Below are 15,532 nucleotides of genomic sequence, written 5' to 3' on the forward strand. Positions count from 1 at the left end.
TGGTTAGAGAGATTTTTTTTTATCCGTTTTTAATAAAGTAGTACAATTTAAAGTGAGTATGTTTGGGTTTCTATTTTTATTAAAGAACAAAATAAATATTATTTCCCTTCAAAGTGTGTTTGTCTAAGGATAGCCAGTATGCACATATCTAAATCTTACCAAACTTTTCCGTAGAGGGCGTTTTTCCCAAAGTTACCGTCCTCGTTTTCTACTCACTCTGTAATTTCTGAGCAGAGTTGATAAAATAATCACTGATAATTAAAAAAATAAAAATCTACCCCAGTTCACTGTGCGGGTTGATACGAACCGTAAAAGAGCTCAGTTTGCGTCGGAACAGTACCGCACTCTAGGGGAGACAAGAGGAACTGGGAGAGTCCCGTGGTGACGTCAGAGAGTCGGCGGTGAGTCTGGGATGTCATGTGAAAGGCTGGAACAGTTCGACCAGGAAATCTCAGCTTGTTGATAGAGCTACAGTTTAGCTGCCCACGGCCTGGAAGCACATACATTGTAATTAGGCCTAGTATTTGGTTTTAGTTTTAATTTGTGCGCCATGGCTTCTCTATTCAAGAAGAAGACAGTCGACGGTAAGTTTGTTTTCCACTGCTAGTAGGCTTGTAACAAAGTTGTTTGAATTGGTGAGAGCCAGTCCGCCACTAACGAACATAGACTTGCCTACTGAACGAGCCAGTTGAACTGTTTTACAAGTTCACCTGACACCAGTTTAACAAGTGAAGATGCATGTTTGTTACAAAATCAAAAATGACATTGGTCAACGTGGAATCCCCTCAAGTTAGATTGTGTCACAGTCTGAAACTAGACAATATAACGTTACTATTCCACTTGAATGTGTAACGTTATCAGTGAAAGTTCCTTGTTAAATTGCTAAACGCAACAACAACAAAAATGACCATCACAATTTGACCATCGTTTGAACAGTGTAGTTGTATTAGGCGAAATTAGTACATTGTTACATTGATTTGATGATGCTGCCTAGTATGTTTAATAGTTACTTTGTAATTTACCTGCTGGCTGCAACAGATTAATTCCATGATTAACAGCCTCTAACCTGTAAGAAAGCTTTGTTCACACGAGAGAAACATGTGAGAGAATCATGTGATCCAGAGAGACCCTGTGTAGAATGACTGTGTTACTTCACTCTGTTCAGTTAAAGACAGATGGATATAAGTAAGGTTTATCACACTGTCTGCGCGATCCATTCCCGCTACTCTCTAAAAATCAATACAGTTACACATCGGGAAATTATTTTTGATGTATCGTTTTGACAATATCGCAATATTATTTTGCGGTAGTTGGCTGTACCTGCACAAACACTCCAATTGTTCTCAATCTTAATAATTTAGGCACCAAAGTATCGTGATAATATCATATGGTGCGGTCCCTGGCAATTCCCAACCCTAGTAATGATCATGTCAAGATTTCCATTAGGCTATGTTTGACTGTGAAACACTTCTCAGTTTTCCTGTCTCATAGTAGTCAAACATGACGCAAGGGGAAACAAAAAGTCAACAGTGAAGACGCAAGGGGAAACAAAAAGTCAACAGTGAAGTGTGTGTGAGAGAGAGAGAGTTCAAACTGCCTGTAACGATAACACAGTACGTGCCATGCAGCTTTTTGCTGCTGCTGATACTTTGAAAATGTAGCAATATGTTAAAAGAAGAACCTCAAAGATTGATTTTCAGGTGTCTCTTGAAAATAAACTTTATCTCAATGTGCCTAACCTCGATAAAGAAAAGTTAAGAAGAGAAAGAAATGTCTCCATCTTATTGTGTATTTCCTTGAGCCATTGAAATGTTGGGCCTCATCAGTCAAAATGTCTTGGTCTTACAGGGTCAGAAAGCAACAGAAAAATTCAGACTATTCAGAATACATAATCAATACATTACATCTGAATCACTAATAACTTTATTAAACAAAAACATATTGTACGTTTTTATATAATCAATTTCAAGTTTCTACCTAATTCAATATTAACAAGTTATTTCATGACCATGGTCTCATTGATGGAGAATCAATAGTCACTTACTGTGATTGTACTGTACGTTTACTCAAGGCCAGATAGTTGATAGGATATCTCAGCGTCTCTGCCCCTTCTCTCATTCTTTCTCTCTCTGGGTGTGGGGTGCCAAGGTTGCCCGGTGTCGAGACGCGGTGGTATCCCATGGTAGGGCGTGTGGGTGCGATGGCGGGCAGAGAATAGCTGGTGGAGTTTTGTAGACAATACCCCACCCTCTTGTAGACGTTGTCGAGACGTCACCCTGCACGTAGATACTACGCTTCACTCTCGCAAGTGGTCCAGCTCTCTCTTTCTCTGGAGTTGTTGGGGTGATAAGGGCACCATAGGTACCTATAGCAAGGATTGTCACTATTTCAGTTCATTTTGAAAAATTTATATTTTTACATTATGGTCATTTTTAAAGAGTTTGAGAGCCTGTTATTCTGCAACATTTATCTGTGAAAACTTTACTGCAGTATTTTTTTGGGGGGAGAAATATATACAGTATATATATATTTTTTTTCATGCTTTTTCTTCTAAAAGCTTTACAACAACACAACTTTCACTGCTGTATGCTTCAGTTTTGGACTTCCACTGCAGGAATTACCTGAACATTAAACAAATAATTTCCTGTTATTGTTTTTAATTGTTTTATACCTTTTTATAGTTTTGTGGAAAAACCTTATTTTGACGAAAGAAAGAGTTTTCTGTTGAATATTTAGCGTTTTGATCCAGCATTGAAACAGGCTCAATTTAGAGGTTGTTGGTAGCGCTTCTGGTACCTATTCCACTGTAGAGAGAATCTCTGGGAATCCTCTCGCTCTAGTGATGGAGTCCAGTGCAATGGTTTAGTGCATCAGCTGGTGGAGTGCCCTGGCTCACTATATGTGTCTGCGGTAACCTTAGAGCTAATAGCAGTGTAGGGGATCGTGTCCTCTACCCAAATACGGGAGCTGGGACGGCCGGGACACATTCACAGCAGGGTGTGTGTAAGAGAGAGAATGTGTGAGGCGGTTTGGAGGAAATGGCTGGAACAGTGTACCCTTGCCTACAGACATGCCTGGTCTCTCTCTGGGACTGCTCTCCAAACTCATACTCCACAGCCTTATATTAGGAACTGCTGCTGTGTGACCATCTCTCCGTGAATGCCTTCACTTATTCAGTTCACCTCACGCTTGTGCCTATATTGTTCCCATTGATGCTACACTTCAAGGGTTTTATCCTGCCTTAAAACATTGATTCAAATGATTATTATTTTTGCTACATTATTGCTGTTGTACATATAAAGTCAGGAGCCTGGTTTATTTTTATTGGAAAACCTTGAAACAAGACTCATCACATAGTTTACCCTGCCAATATTTCTGAAAGTCTAAGTAATATGGTATTAAGGAATTATTTTAGTCTGGTCGATCTGAAGTATGAATTATCTCAATAAGAGTTCAATCCTGAGCTCTCTTTAGTGTTGGTCCCCCTATACATTTGATAAAGAACCCAGTTTTCTTGTGTACAGTTGAGTCTGGTATTTGGAGCATTGCGTGTGTCGGACTGTGTTACACGCGTCGTGTCAGGGTAATGGGTAGTGTGTGAGGCAGGAATGGTTTCGAGTCCAGGCTCAGCCCTGTGAAGGAGGAATGTCCAGAGCTTTGTCCCTGTCTATCTACCCGTGTGAACAGAATGGTACTCTGCTTCTATAGCTTTACAGAAAGCCCAATGTCCAGTATAACTGTATGAATGAGCTGTATCTATGTCATAAAGCAAAACAAAAAAACTGTTTGATTCAATAACTGTGTATGTTCGTAGGGTAAATGTTTTCCTAATTGCTCTCTCTCTCTCTCTCTCTCTCAGACATTATAAAAGAACAGACTAAGGAGCTTCGTGGTACTCAGAGACAGATCACTAGAGACAGAGCTGCTCTGGAGAAACAAGAGAAACAAATGGTGAGACCCCCTCTCCCCCTGTGAAGTGCTGTAGGACGGCAGCAGGTTTTAGTTTCTCAGTACCTTTTCTGCTGATTGCGGCTGATTGCATCAAATGTGTGTAAATGACTCAAGGCGAATCCTGCTCCATCCTACTACCCCCTACCTTCACTCAATCCCTTTCCTGATCTGTCTGTTAGGCCTACAAGCTGCTTAGCTAACCAGTGGGATGGAATAGACAGGTTTGGACAGGTAGAATAGCTTCAGGGGAAAGAGGAGATAGAACACGTGTGTGTGTGTACACACACAATGAGTCACCATAGGGCTGTGTGAACAAAAGAATATAACGTTTCCCCTCCTTTTCCCACTATACCATAAGGATGTATGGAAGAGTGGTCTCTCTGTTTTAAGTAAACATCACACAGGCCATAATTACCTTCCCAGGGACAAGCTTTTTATTACTCATTAATATTTCTCCTAATTAATCTAGTTTTTTATCTTTGTTGGTCTGAAAAAAAGCTATTCTCTAGGAAGAGGAAGTGTCCTATATTACAATTTAGCATAAATGTATTTGTGACACACAGCCGTCCCAGTGTCTGTTTGCACTTCCTCTGCTAGGGCTGCTGTAATTGCTATGCTGGGAGACTCATTAGTATTAGACTCTTGACACAGAGGCTACTTGGGCTTTCAGCATGTGTCCCAAAAACACAACACCCTTTTGGAGAAGAACATTTGTTTTTCTTCAAGATATCTATATTATTCAGCAAAGTGTGTGTACTGGCATGGATCCAGGGATAGCCCATGATTTGAATTTATAGCCACTTTATTCCATAGAACAACTTGGTTCATTATTCAGATGAAAAAGAGCATGTTTTGTCTCCTCTGTCTAGCTGAATTATTGCCCTGGTCCAGTGAACATTAGATCAGTCTGTCTCTATGTACATTGTTATGTGATAGCATCATTCATCTATCAGTTTTACTGAATCCTCTCTCTCTCTCTCCCCTCTCTCTCTCCCCTCTCTCCCCTCTCTGAAATTCAGTTTGCTTTATTGGCATGAAATACAATTTGTTCATATTGCCAAAGCATTGTAGTGGTACAGCATTTCAGTAAATATAGTGCAATGAGGATAATGAAACACAGTTCATTTCAGTATTAATAAAAGTACATACAGTATGTGACCCACCACCTGGATTCTGTCCAATGTAGCAGAAATTGTGTTTTTTACATTGGATAAAAGTAGAGACTCGGAGCTAGAAAATGGAATATCATAACCTGCAGTTGAGGAACAATGGGAAAGTAATTCTGCTTTGAATGTTGACAATCCTCTAACCTCACTTTTGAGAAAATGTCCCATAAAAATGTTTGTACACCTACTTGAGAGCCCTTCTTTGTCTACACTATTCAGCATCGTTCACACCCTCTTAAGCCTTAGCCCCACCCATCTCTTTAAGGATTCACATGTGAGGCCATGTGCTGAACAGAGTGAATACGATAGTAGTGTAGTAAACAAAGATTTCAAGATTAAAAGTGGTGAAAGTAGTAGCAGAAAGTATTAGTCGAAATACACTTTATCTAGTCCTTGGGTTGTATCCTAATCTGATTTTGGTGCAGGTCATGTTGTTCTTCACATTACCGTGTCTGTCATACTATATCAAATTAAATGTAAGCTTTATTTATCACATGCACAAGATACATAAGGTGTAAACGGTACAGTGAAATGGTTACTTGGATAATGTAGGCTTGTGTTTAGAAACACAGATGATACACGTAATGTTAGCGAGCGAGCCAGCCAGCTAACGTTAGCTAGCTAACAGTACGCTTTAACTTGCAATGAAAACAGCTTTCTGACAAAATTAGAAATGTATAATATCTGAACATGTAGCTAGTCTCTTACCCGTATACATGGATGAACACTTCTCCCTCTGTCACAGATGCCATGGTTGCCCTTAGTTTGAAGATGTAATCTGGACACAGGTGTTTTATACAACATCCTCCTGTGTTCTTTTGGACTCTCTGGACTCTGCATTTGGTAATCATATCTCTGCTTCCACCGGGCATTCCACTGATTTCAAAACTCGCTCAACTTCTTTCGAGACGATACTGTTGAGCGCCGTTTCTTCTGATGACAGTGATGGGGGAAGACTACAATGTCTGGTTCAAATAAAATGTTTTTACCTAAATCAGGGATTTCCTCATCGTCTGATTCATTTTCAGAGTCTGAGAGAGTCAGCTTCGCACGATCGTCCTCCAGAAAGTACTCCATCACTACTTTTTCCCACTGATTTTTGTCGATAGCGCTATTAACCTCAGGGCAGCAATGCAACACTTTGTCAAAATACGCCACAGTAGAAAGGATTATCTACACATACTGAGCAGCTCATGTTATAGACACAAGCATTTTACATGGCAGACCAATCCGAACTCATCTCCCGGCATGTCCAGCCCACCCATTATCTCAGCCAATCATGGCTAGCGGGAAGTTTCCTGTATTTTTTTCCATGGCTAAACCAACTAGGCTTGTAATTTAACATATTTATGTGTTTACAGATGGAATACAAGTTTTTTTATTAAGGTACATGAACGTTCACATGATCCAGAAGTCATTTCTGCCAAAAAACACATTTTGATTTTTTTTTTAAACCCGTTCAAATGACACTCCTATGAAGTCGTGACGTGTGACATATGCCTAGTTTCTTGAAACGGGTCACATATGATCATGTCTACAGGTACAACACTACTGCAGTTGTATAGTGTAATCTTTGGTTGATACATTTAATTAAATAAAAATAATATTATTAAAAAAGAATGGCTATTAAATAAACAACAAAATATACATGGATGATGTTTACACTATTACTTGTAAGTTATATACAATGTAAATACTTCAAGGAATTAATGGTCATGGGATGTCCCTCAGGCTTTGGCAATCAGAATTCTGTATGTGAGTTTTTTTGCACAATGCTTCTAATCGTAATTACAGATTGGACACCAAACCTTGCTTCCATATAGTGCAATTGGTAAAATTACACTATTGAATATTTTGTACCTGATTTGAATAGGAATATTTTTTTATTTTTAGATTTGTTTTGGGGGGGGGTAAAATGCTTTGCAGGCTTTTTCTTTCGTGCATTCACTCCGAGACCAAATCCACCAGAGGCGCTGATTTTTTTTGTTTGTTTTTTGTTCCAGGTAGTTGTACCATTGGTCATGTTCAACCATGGTATTTCCTAATATAATATCAGTAATAAGCTCACATCAGCACCACTCGTCATCCCATCCTAGATCACTGTTACATATTTAAATGTCATTTTGCTTTATGGCAGATAGCAGCCTCATTATTAAGATGTTCTGTCTATTCTGATCATTAATATGTTTTGCAGGCAGAGACTGCACCTGTTTGTGTGTCTGAGGGGTAATGTAATGGTCCTGTAATGGAAATATGCCTACTCAGCTGTTCAGCAGAGTGCGCTACCTGAGGAGGAGACTGGGTCTGCTGAATAATCATCTCCTTCACTCAGCTCTTCTCCAATCTACATAGCACTGATCGGTCTAATGATAGTTTAACCCGCACTACACTCTGACAGAGGGATGGGACTATTATTCCTGTAAAAAAACAGCAATAATCATAATTAATAAATACTTTTTTTGAGGACTGGCTCTTCAGAATAAACAGAGACACACAGGGCTGCAGCTGTATTGTTTCCCAGGGGCCATGGCTTTACAGCCTTGCAGTGTGTGTTCCCTCAGGGCAATAGGCTGTTTTACCAACGCTAAGAGGGGCTGCTAGCTCTCAGGTGTTTGATTTGATACAGTCGTGGCCAAAAGTTGCCAATGACACAAATATTAATTTTCACAAAGTCTGCTGCCTCAGTTTGTATGATGGCAATTTGCATATACTCCAGAATGTTATGAAGAGTGATCAGATGAATTGCAATTAATTGCAAAGTCCCTCTTTGCCATTCAAATGAACTGAATCCCCAAAAAAACATTTTCACTGCATTTCAGCCCTCCCACAAAAGGACCAGCTGACATCATGTCAGTGATTCTCTCGTTACCACAGGTGTGAGTGTTGACGAGGACAAGGCTGGAGATCACTCTGTCATGCTGATTGAGTTCGAATAACAGACTGGAAGCTTCAGAAGGAGGGTGGTGCTTGGAATCATTGTTCTTCCTCTTCCATCCATGGTTACTTGCAAGGAAACACGTGCCGTCATCATTGCTTTGCACAAAAAGGGCTTCACAGGCATGGATATTGCTGCCAGTAAGATTGCACCTAAATCAACCATTTATCAGATCATCAAGAACTTCAAGGAGAGCGGTTCAATTGTTGTGAAGAAGGCTTCAGGGCGCCCAAGAAAATCCAGCAAGCGCCAGGACCGTCTCCTAAAGTTGATTCAGCTGCGGGATCAGGGCACCACCAGTACAGAGCTTGCTCAGGAATGGCAGCAGGCAGGTGTGAGTGCATTTGCACGCACAGTGAGGTGAAGACGTTTGGAGGATGGCCTGGTGTCAAGAATGGCAGCAAAGAAGCCACTTCTCTCCAGGAAAAACATCAGGAACAGACTGATATTCTGCAAAAGGTACAGGGATTGGACTGCTGAGGATTGTTTGGGGCATCCAGAAAAAAGCTTGTCTGGAGAAGACAAGGTGAGCGCTACCATCAGTCCTGTGTCATGCCAACAGTAAAGCATCCTGAGACCATTCATTTGTGGGGTTGCTTCTCAGCCAAGGGAGTGGGCTCACTCACAATTTTGCCTAAGAACACAGCCATGAATAAAGAATGGTACCAACACATCCTCCGAGAGCAACTTCTCCCAACTACCCAGGAACAGTTTGGTGACGAACAATGCCTTTTCCAGCATGATACGAGCAACTTGCCAAAAGTGATAACTAAGTGGCTCGGGGAACAAAACATACATTTTTTGGGTCCATGGCCAGGAAACTCCCCAGACCTTAATCCCATTGAGAACTTGTGGTCAATCCTCAAGAGGCGGGTGGACAAACAAAACCCCATAAATTCTGACAAACTCCTAGCATTGATTATGCAAGAATGGGCTGCCATCAGTCAGGATGTGGCCCAGAAGTTAATTGACAGCATGCCAGGGTGGATTGCAGAGGTCTTGAAAAAGAAGGGTCAACACTGCAAATATTGACTCTTTGCGTAAACTTCATGGTATTGTCAATAAAAGCCTTTGACACTTATGAAATGCTTGTAACTATACTTCAGTGTTCCATAGTAACATCTGACAAAAATATCTAAAGACACTGAAGCAGCAAACTTTGTGGAAATTAATATTTGTGTCATTCTCAAAACTTTTGGCCACGACTGTACAGTACCAACAGTTAGGACACACCTACTCATTCCTGGGTTTTTGTTTATTTTGACTATTTTCTACATTGTAGAATGATAGTGAAGACATCAAAGCTATGAAATAACACATGGAATCATTTTTTAAATATAACTATGTAAGTCAGTTAATAACACATTCTTATTTAAAATGATGGCCTACTCCGGCCAAACCCTCCCCTAACCCGGACGCTGCTGGGCCTTTTGTGCGCTGCTCTATGGGACTCCCGATTTACGGCCGATTCTTGATACAGCCTTGGATCGAACCAGGTTCTGGAGTGACTCGTCTAGAACTGAGCTGCAGTGCCTTAGACCGCTGGGCCACTCAGGATCGCATGTAGTAACCAAAAAAGTGTTTAAACAAATCAAAATATATTTTAAACTCTTCAAAGTAGCCATCCTTTGCCTTGATGACAGCTTTGCACGCTATTGGCAGTCTCTCAACCAGGTTCACATCGAATGCTTTTCCAACAGTCTTGAAGGTGTTCCCACATATGCTGAGCACTTGGCTGCTTTTCCTTCACTCTGCGGTCCAACTCATCCCAAACCATCTCAATTGGGTTGAGGTCGAGTGATTGTGGTAGCCAGGTCAACTGATGCAGCACTCCATCACTCTCCTAGGTCAAATAGCCCTTACATAGCCTGGACTTTTAACAAGGCACACCTGTTTATTGAAATGCATTCCAGGTGACTACCTACTCATGAAGCTGGTTGAGAGAATGCAAGAGTGTGCAAATCTGTCAAGGCAAAGGGTGGCTACTTTGAAGAATCTAAAATATATTTTTATTTGTTTAACACTTTTTTTGGTTACTACATGATTCCTTATGTTATTTCATAGTTTTGATGTCTTCACTATTATTATACAATGTAGAAAATAGTCCAAATAAACAAAAACCCAGGAATGAGTAGGTGTGTCCAAAATTGACAGGTACTGTATGTGTTTTATATATTTTTGTAACGTGTGAGTGTAGTGAAGTTGCCCGTTTACAGCCGGATGCAAAGCCAGTCAGAAGCTCCCCCTTGCTGATCCTCCTCCTGTTCCTTCCCTCCCCCTGTAGGAGATGGAGATAAAGAAGATGGCTAAGTCTGGGAACCGCGAGGCGTGTAAGATCTTGGCCAAGCAGCTGGTCCAGCTGAGGAAGCAGAAGAACAGGACCTACGCCGTCAGTTCAAAGGTCACCTCCATGTCCACACAGACCAAGGTCATGAATTCTCAGATGAAGATGGCTGGAGCCATGTCCACTACGGCTAAGGTAAAGAGCACCACACACATGCATGCATTCACACACACATTCTGACAGGCACGCAGACCATCACATTCTGGATGTTGGGCCTCTAAAAGTCATCTGTTTTATTGTATTGTTGCTCCACACACATACGTCTGTGTAAATGAGGCCCAAAAGCAGACCGACTAACCCAGTTAACATTAAAACAGCTTCTCTAAAACAGTTCAAAGGATTCCTCTCTTCATCTCTGAGTGTGTGATAATTAGTCTGTCTATATATCCTGTCATCCCCTCAGGATGGTAATGTTTGTCTGATTGGGTAGAGATTCTCATTTCACTCTCGTCCATCCTATACCTTTTCACAGCTCAGAGACACAGATCAGATGACATCCTTACACATCTTAGTTTATTATCATTTAGTCTTCTGGTAATGTATAAAGTAGCATATCTAATTAGCCCGGTTATAGGACTATAAGCCCATAATGTTTAGAGCTAAGAATGTGAACTAGTTAGTCGGAAAGTATTTATTAATGTATTAATCTGTTTCTAATCAGTGCATTGTTTCTGATCGGAGTGTTTTCTCTGTGTGGTAGTTAATTAGTCATGACCAGGATGTCTGATTGGCTGGTCTCACAGAATTAGACCTATCTGTAACAGAAAAAGGAATGTGTTTAGGGAGCGCTGCTCATTTGTGTGTTACCATGCTTGTGTTACCATGCTTGTGTTACCATGCTTGTGTTACCATGCTTGTGTTACCAAGGCTTCAGTGTGGAGGGAAAACAGTAAAGTTTCACCAAACAGCCCACTTCTAGCTTCATCTAGACTATGGGGCTGCAGAGAGACCCACTAACAACAGGGACACGCTCTAAAAACGTCATCTAATTACATGTGGCGTGTGCAGCTCATTTGGCAGTTTGAGGCTCCGTCGTGAAACTAGGCCATGGCTGATAACACACAGGAAGAAGAGGCAGAATCCCTCTGCGTATTTATGATGCGTGTACATGCTCTGGGAGTTGTGTATTGTGTCTGTGTAATATAACTGTTTTGGTGCTGTAAGTCTTGTCTGTCTCTGTGTTTGTCCAGACGATGCAGGTGGTGAACAAGAAGATGGATCCTCAGAAGACCCTTCAGACCATGCAGGACTTCCAGAAGGAGAACATGAAGATGGGCATGACCGAGGACATGAGTAAGATCTGCTGTCATTGGCTCCCTTGCCTAGGATTTAAACATTTTTAAAAATGCACATTAGTAACGGACAAAAAAAACTGTCCGAACCAAAAACATCATGCAGATCAGTGTGTTTGCCTAGTGGTTCAATGACCTGTTAACTCGCAACTTTTAACGGTAAACTGACTAGGACCTCTGTCTCGCTGCCTCTCACTCTCTATCTGCCCCCTTTCCCCCTCTACCCTTCTCTCTTGCTCCCTCCAGTCAACGATACGTTAGATGAGATATTTGTGGAATCAGGAGACGAGGAAGAATCTCAGGACATTGTGAACCAGGTTCTGGATGAGATCGGCATCGAGATCTCTGGAAAGGTAAGACATACTGCCCAATGCCGTTCCCCAGTCACTTCTCCCCACAAGTAGTGGAAAGGTAAGAGAGAGTCTTGTATCATCTCAAAGCCCTCTCCCGTCTGGATGCTTTGAGGTGTAGCAGACAAAGACAGTAGCAGGAGAGCATGATAGCCCGTAGCCTGCCTGTCTTAATGGGAGGAAGACCAACTCCAGTCCTCGAGTACCCAACAGTAGGGCTGGGACGATGCCAGTATTGCAATACTCGTTAGTATCGTGGTAAGGAAACAAAACACAAAGTGGATTTAACTTCTTTAAGAAAACAGCCCTAATGTTGGAAACATCATGTTAACATCCAGAGTCACATTTATTTATATTCCAAGATATAGAACACAATATTTTACATACAGCAGGTTTTTAAAGGACCAACGCGTTCTTACTGCTTTGTGTTTTCATTTTTGTCGTGGAACAAATATTGCGATACTGGTATGGTCATAGCCCTACCCAACATTTCTGTTGTAGTCCCGGAAACAGTCACCTGATTCAACTCATTGAGGACTTGATGATTAGTTGACAAGTTGAATCAGGTGTTTGTCCGGAGCTACAACAACATTGTGTACAGTTGGGGATACTGGAGTTGGGAAACTGCTGTAGACTGTGCCTGTAGGCTGCCTGTCTTTATGGAAGATTACTTGTAGGTGGGGGTACTGCAGTGGGGTTGCGTGTACAGATAACTGGGTGGGACAATATACAAACGGTTTTGAGAAAGATTTGAAAAACAATTTTATTGAGTAAATGTATTTATTGGTTTCTATTAATTTTGATAATAGATGAATGCAATGAATTAAAGGTTATTTGTTGATATAAAAATCTAAATTTGTAGATTAAGGTTGTCATTAGATTTGGACTGCTAGTGAGAAATTCTTGGGGAGGTGAATGGAAATTCTGGTGGAAAAAAAATAGGGTCCCTGCTGAAAAAGTTTCAATGCCACTGCTGTAGTCTGCCTGTAGCCTGCTTGTCTTTATGAGATGACAGCCTGTAGTCTGTGCCTGTAGCCTGTCTGTCTTTATGAGATGACAGCCTGTAATCTTCCTGTAGTTTGCCTGTCTATGAGATGACAGCCTGTAGTCTGTCTGTAGTTTGCCTGTCTTTATGAGATGACAGCCTGTAGACCAGGACTCATTCCACTGAGGGCTGAGTGTCTGTTTTTGTTTGTTTTTTTCCATTCAATTAAGAACTAGACAAACAGGTGAGGGGAGTTCCTTACTAATTAGTTACCTTAATTCATCCATCAGTACAAGGGTGGAGCGTAAACCTGCACACACTCGCCCCCCCGTGGAATGAGTTTGACACGTGCTGTAGACTGTGCCTGTAGGTGTCCTGTGTGTGGTGATAAATGAGAGGCAGTTACAGTAACTGTCCATCTGGCAGGGAACCAACTCCCCCTGGGGGACAGCATGTGTTACTACACCACCACTTTCTATACAGAAGGGCTACTGTGTGTTGTAAGGCCAGTGTTAACCTGTTGGGATGTGTGTTGTAAACCCAGTGCCAGTGTTAACCAGTTGTAATGTGTGTGTGTTTCAGATGGTGAGAGCCCCAGCAGCAGGGAAGAGTCTCCCTACTGCTTCTCCTAAACGGAAAACGCAGATCTCTGACGACGAGATAGAGCGACAACTTCGAGCCCTGGGAGTGGACTAACACACACACACCATGGTCTAGGCCTGTGTACTAGCAGGCTGGTGGTCCATGTGTCTGACACTGGGAGATTGTGGGTGGTTATGAATATTTAATGACTAAATGAAGGAATAATAGAATATTGTGACCCACACTACATTCTGCTGCAGCAGGCAGCCTGCTGAAGGGGTTGGCTTCTTTATGTACATACAGAGTGTTGACTCTGGACAAGTGACCTCTATGTTCACATTATATTTTGTGCATGGCTTCTCCATTAGTCCTGGGAGTACAAATCCTGTGGGAGGATGATGAAGTCAGAGTGAGGTAATGACTGTTCTCTGTGCTCTCACATCTTTAGGTACAGTACTATAGACGCTGCTGGTGTCAAACTACTGACAATGTGTCTGTCTAGTTCCACTGACATTAACTCTAGGAACTACTGACATTAACCCCTACGAGTAGGGTAAGGGCTTGACTTTTTCACTAATAAACATTTTGCATGAGAATCTATGGAATTAGCAGGATCAAACTGGATGTCAGATACGTAAATAGATTCAGTTTAAAACAATGTGTGAAAGAATAATTAATGCTAATTCAAACTAATAATCATTAACTTGATATATCAAAGAATGGTTAATTTTGAATTGCTTGTTTTGTACTATTGAGTTGTACTCTAATTTGAAGATATTGTCTTAGTTGATCTCTGTGTGTCCTGTCTTTCTGATGTGGGATTGAACCAGCAGTCTGTCTGTCCTCATCTCTCCTTTTATCTCGGCTGCTGTGCAGTTATCGTATCTGTTGTTAGAGCTGTTTTTTTAACACCACACACATTCTAGAGTGTACAATGGGTTTATGAAGAAGACACTGATCATTGTCTTCCTGACGCGTGCTCTGTTTCACTCGACCAGGCTGTAAGAGCAGGTTAGGAGACAATGACATATTGTGCATTATCAACTAAAAAACATTTCATGCATTCTAGAATGTTCCCTCTCATGGTTCTCTTCTGGTTTTCTAATGTCGACTAGTATATCACTGTATACTAAAATAATTGTCTTAATGATTGTTACTGGAAAACATTGACTGGCTTACTATCGTTACATCAGTTTCTTTTCAACTTCATTTTGTGGTGCAATTCTCCAGTGAGGAAAGGTGAATAAATGAAGGTTGTTGTCACACTTTTTATCCACCATGTATGTAAACTACTGTATGTATCCTCTGTATCTGTACAGTTGTACTGTTTAGACGTGATGACTTTTATAATGAATAAAATAGCATCGTACAAAAAAATGGTTTTATTGTCACACTGAATAGGTGCAGTGAAATGTGTTGTTTTACTAGCTGCTGCTCAAACAATGACCTATGCCAACCACACCTCCTTCACATCAATGGTGTTTTTATTCAGTCATTTGAAGAGGATAGTCCACATTAGAAGCATGGAGGCCCAGAGCTGTAATGACACAATTTGAATTGAAGGGAGTCAATTCAGGAAGTGATTTTAATTGAAATTCAAAAAGGAAATTTTTTTGAAATAAAAGCTTCTACTCCTCAGTTTATTGAGAAGTCATTGAAAATAGATGCAGTTTTTTCAAATTTGGAATGGTTACTTAAGTTAACTTCCTGAATTGACTGCCTTCAATTTGAATTGACCCCAGCCCTGACACACTCACGCAGCGCTTTGTCCCGCTGGAGAGCGCAGCCATATACCACAGGCTGTGAATTAGCGCATAGAGCTCATTATGTAGGGCCCTTTTCTCAGGCCACAGAGCATGCTCCCTTCTAATTTTATCCTTGTTTCATGCCTGTCCTATTGAGATGACTCTGTCTAGATTCCTACAGT

At 41.1% G+C, this 15,532-nt stretch overlaps 1 protein-coding gene across 1 annotated transcript; it reads left to right on the forward strand.

The window, feature by feature from the left end:
* The first annotated feature begins 298 nt into the window (after nucleotides 1-298).
* On the forward strand, nucleotides 299-14,982 carry LOC139538824 (charged multivesicular body protein 2b-like). Its single transcript, XM_071341299.1, has 6 exons — nucleotides 299-584; nucleotides 3,860-3,951; nucleotides 10,337-10,531; nucleotides 11,587-11,689; nucleotides 11,935-12,041; nucleotides 13,606-14,982. The coding sequence occupies exons 1-6, from the start codon at nucleotides 551-553 to the stop codon at nucleotides 13,717-13,719; spliced, it is 645 nt and encodes a 214-aa protein (XP_071197400.1). The 5' UTR covers nucleotides 299-550; the 3' UTR covers nucleotides 13,720-14,982.
* Nucleotides 14,983-15,532: the final 550 nt, after the last annotated feature.

This window comes from Salvelinus alpinus, chromosome 14 (assembly GCF_045679555.1).
Source record: "Salvelinus alpinus chromosome 14, SLU_Salpinus.1, whole genome shotgun sequence".
In the NCBI taxonomy this organism is placed as follows: domain Eukaryota; kingdom Metazoa; phylum Chordata; class Actinopteri; order Salmoniformes; family Salmonidae; genus Salvelinus; species Salvelinus alpinus.